The sequence below is a fragment of the Hesperophylax consimilis genome, unplaced genomic scaffold (assembly GCF_061612785.1).
Source record: "Hesperophylax consimilis isolate HC1 unplaced genomic scaffold, BYU_Hcon_1.0 scaffold_63, whole genome shotgun sequence".
Classification (NCBI taxonomy): Eukaryota; Metazoa; Arthropoda; class Insecta; order Trichoptera; family Limnephilidae; genus Hesperophylax; species Hesperophylax consimilis.
The window spans coordinates 145,301-149,422 of record NW_028301293.1 but is presented as its reverse complement, the minus strand read 5'-3'; the positions used below and the strand labels follow the sequence as shown (position 1 = coordinate 149,422).

At 36.0% G+C, this 4,122-nt stretch overlaps 1 protein-coding gene across 1 annotated transcript; it reads left to right on the top strand.

The window, feature by feature from the left end:
* The first annotated feature begins 200 nt into the window (after positions 1-200).
* LOC149408797 (uncharacterized) lies at positions 201-1,811 on the top strand. The gene is made up of 6 exons (XM_089650442.1): positions 201-278; positions 352-547; positions 644-782; positions 1,008-1,082; positions 1,341-1,439; positions 1,525-1,811. The coding sequence occupies exons 3-6, from the start codon at positions 704-706 to the stop codon at positions 1,809-1,811; spliced, it is 540 nt and encodes a 179-aa protein (XP_089506568.1). The 5' UTR covers positions 201-278; positions 352-547; positions 644-703.
* The last annotated feature ends 2,311 nt before the right edge of the window (positions 1,812-4,122 follow it).

Genomic DNA, 4,122 nt, shown 5'->3' with positions numbered 1-4,122 from the left:
TTTGCAGTTACTTTAGCACTGCAGTTGACATTTACGGCGAAATGAGTTTTTTCACGACGCCAACTGCAAAAGTAAAGGTAAACAGGGATGACAGCATGATAACTAATCTAATTCCCACATTTTCGTATTGGGAACTGTTCATATATTTTTTCATGTGGCAACACACACAACAAATGTCAAGTTGACATTCAACATTCTGTGAATTGCGTCGTCTGTAGCCGCGTCGCTTGTGTTTTGTTTGTACATTTTGCGATAATAATGAGTGTGGTTAGCGAAAAGTAAGTAAAAATTCAATTATATCAGTATTAATAGTTATTTTTCAATACATAACTAATGTATACATCTTTGCAGCGAACGTGGAAACAATTTTTCGGCGATGGAGATAGACTTGCTAAAAAACTTGATTCAAAAATATGGATCTGTAAAGGACTGGCTCACATGACAAGGAAAAAGCCTGGATCACGTTGACAAGTGAGTTTAATGCGTCAACAAACATATTACGGACAACAAATAAAAGTGGGAGTATATAAAGCGTGTTGCTAGAAAGGTATTACAATCACTAATCATTTGATATTATCACTCATTTATTCATGATGATTTCACTTGTTTATTATTGAAAAAATGTATGTTTTGTATATTTTAGGAAGCTGGAAAGCAAAGGCAGTCTCAGCAACAAACAGGCGGTGGACCTCCCCTTCCGCCAATGTCGGACACTTCAGAGTGGGTGTCTAGCATTATGAAGGAATCCATTGTGGGGATTTCTTCAACATATGATGGAGATTGTAAGTTGTTATATTCCAAATGTATAAGTTGATGAAGTGGTGTGGGTACACTAATGTGTCAATTATCTCTTGCCACGGTGCGGTGGTGGTGATGAATACTGTTGTCTCATTATGTCATATATTGTTATACGGTTATTTTTATATAAAGTTTAACTTTTAACAAAAGTTATGTCTGAAAAAAATAAGCCGGTATGGTTTTTATATAAATATTCATTATCTTTTCAGCCACATCAAAGAACGTCAATAGCCATACATTAAATCCAGAAAAGTTATTAATTGTACAGGAGCTCATGGGTTCAGGTAATACATTTTCTCATTTAATATACCTATGTTAACAAATATGTACGTATTATGGATATGTTCTGTAAAGGCTTGAGGTCCCTATGGCCAAGCAGATACACATTTGATTTAGTTACCCACAAATTGCAATCTACAATTAGCAACTATCCCGTTAAAGACTTGCTCCCAATAACTGTCATAATTTCTTTAACCAGGAAACTATTTCTCCGCCAGATTGCATAATACATGAGCACCTACATAGTTATTATTTGATTTCAGAAGTGAATCCTGGGATGGATGGCCAGCAGCTCTCTGCGATAGATGTGGACCAGACAGAAAATACAAACCAAAAAGATATAGCTGAAACTCCTCGGAGAAGTAAGTGGAAACATTTTAATCAATTAAAATTTGAATTGATTTATGAATCCAATAAATAAAATAGGAACATTTATTCTTGTTGCAGATATTCCCAAAAGGTTACAAAAAAAAACACCCCCGAAACAGACAAAGCTGTCTGTTTGCACATCTTTAATCCAGTTGAAGGAGGAAAAAATAAAAATGGAGACAGAAGTGTTAGAATTAGAAAAAAATAAATTTGAAATGGAAAATTTAGAATTTGAAAAAAAGAAAAGGATAGTAGAAATTGAAGATTTGGAAAAGAAAAGGAAACTAGAAATTGAAAATTTAGAATTCGAAAAAAAGAAAAAGATGTTAGAAATACTTATTTTAGAAAAACAATTAAATAGTTAATCTGGAGCATGCTTTTTTCTAATTCCAAATTTTCCATTTCAGCAGCATCTTTGATCGTCTCTTTCACATTGAATAATATACATGTTTAAGCTTTTGAAAGAATACATACATACTTACTTTTAAAAAAAAATTAAAATGGGTATGGGTTTATGTATATACATTATGTGTAATTATTAAATATGTATTAGTTTTAACTATGTATATTTTCATTAATAAGGAGCATTAATAAATTATAAACATATGATTGTTACTTAAAGATAATAATTTTCCTACATAAGTCCTACAACTTGTTAAATAAAAATAATATTTTTGAAAGAGTCCATCATTTCAATTCCTTGTTTATTCCATATCATGTGCACACTGCACATGAGTTACAAGTTGAAGTACAAAGAGTTTTCATATTGTGTCTCTGGCAGCCAACCTGCACATACACAGTACACACCATCTCCCTCTTGGGGTAGGCAGAGAGGACAGCTCTACACAAATGCCCATATTAACCTCCCTTGCTTCCTCCACATTTATACATCTCTATATCCAACTTCTTCCTAAGGAGAGAGGAGACAAACTTATTGCAGAAGCTTCATTTTATTTACGTCATATCATTTGAATAAATTGTTCTAAAAATGTTTGTAATTACACTTTATCAACCATTAATTACATGTCACTGGGAGCACATATCATATCTGCAATTAATGCAGTCAAAAGTCGAGCAGTTTCTTTATTAACCCATTCATGACGAACTATTTTTTTTTCGAATTTCGCGCAGAAAATTCACAGAGTGGTTGGTTTTGAAAGTAGAATAAGAACGTTTTTTTCGGAATTTGAAAAAATCGTCTCCTCATCCCCCAGGAGCCTCGAGAAGGATGAGGTCCATATGGATCTTTCGGCAAATAACTAGTCAGAAATTTCATTTTTTCATCTTTATTGTTCAAAAAGTGTAATTTTCAACAACATTATTTAGTGTGATAGCCCTCGAAGCATTTCACGCATAGTCCGACCTTACATGTGATGCAACGGATGCGCTGCTTGCTTTTACAAGATGCACAAGACAGTTTTCCTCCCTTATTAGTCTCAGTTATCGGTATTGGCCCAGGATAATGGGGGACGGAGGTATCATACTGCATCGCCGTTTGACCTATTTTGGTGAGTTTGTCGGGTGCCTTGAAGTATTTCTTGATAGAATACTTCTCGCAGTAATGCTTTGATATTTCTTCACGGAATTCTAACTGCCCCAATTTAAAATTTCCCGTGGCTTTGCGCTTCAGAAGCCAGCAATTCTGAATGGTTACATCAATGGCCCAGGTAAAAATGGACCACCACCATTTCTGTTGGCGAACAGTAATGCGATAACATGCAACGTTTTGGTCCATTCTGTCAGTTCCGCCCATATTCGTGTTATATTGATGAATTGCATATGGCCTCTGTATATTGATCTTTTTTTGCTCCTTCCGTGAGTAACGGCTTGCTAGATCCAATGGATTCTTTCCGTATTTTGTTGAAGCTACAGAACAAACAGCGTTATCAACCCATTGAGTAACGTAGATGGGGGTCTTGCCAAATGATGTCTGCGCACTTTCAGTATGTCCTCGAGAAAGCACACCTTTGTTGTATTTTGGCATTGTTGCCTTCTTCTTGGGGATAGGAGATGAACTGGGAATCCGATTGTCTCGAATTGTACCTGTGCCATTGTGTCCATAAAAATGCAAATAGTACAACAATGGCATACCCGTAAAAAGATTATCAAAGTAGAAGTGATATGGCAATTCGCGCTTTTCCACTGGCAATTGATCGACCAACATAAGTAGTGGTGAAACATTCAAGCCTACAACACCATACTCCTTTGGAATCCGGGGATTGCTGCCTTGGTAGATCTCAAAATTGATCAAGTAACCGGAGGGTGTATTTAGGCTCCACACTTTATATCCGAATCGAATGGGTTTGCCTTTTATGTATTGCTTACATCCATGGCGGCCATAGTATGGAATCATCGATTCATCATAACTTAAATTTTCTTCTGGGTGGATGTTTCGCATAAACCGTTCAATAAGCCTATCTGTAAATGGACGTAACTTCCACATCCGGTCTGCACTATTGAACTGATTTGGTGAAGCAAAGTGTATCATTTTGTGTATCTGTTCAAATCTATCACGAGACATGGTGGACGCAATCTGCTTATTGTAGAAAGGGCGAGAGCTGCTCCTGTACAATCGAGTTGATGGAATCGGGCATAATCCCGATGTTATAAGTATACCCATGTACGCTTTGATATCCCCGACAGTTAAAGGTGATACTTTATGACTATTTTCAGGGT

Bases quoted from the DNA above. Each gene is read 5' to 3' on its own strand.
- LOC149408797 (XM_089650442.1), top strand. From the start codon at position 704: ATGTCGGACACTTCAGAGTGGGTGTCTAGCATTATGAAGGAATCCATT. The intron at 783-1,007 runs GTAAGTTGTTAT...TTATCTTTTCAG, and splicing joins TTCAACATATGATGGAGATT to CCACATCAAAGAACGTCAAT. The intron at 1,440-1,524 runs GTAAGTGGAAAC...TTCTTGTTGCAG, and splicing joins AGCTGAAACTCCTCGGAGAA to ATATTCCCAAAAGGTTACAA.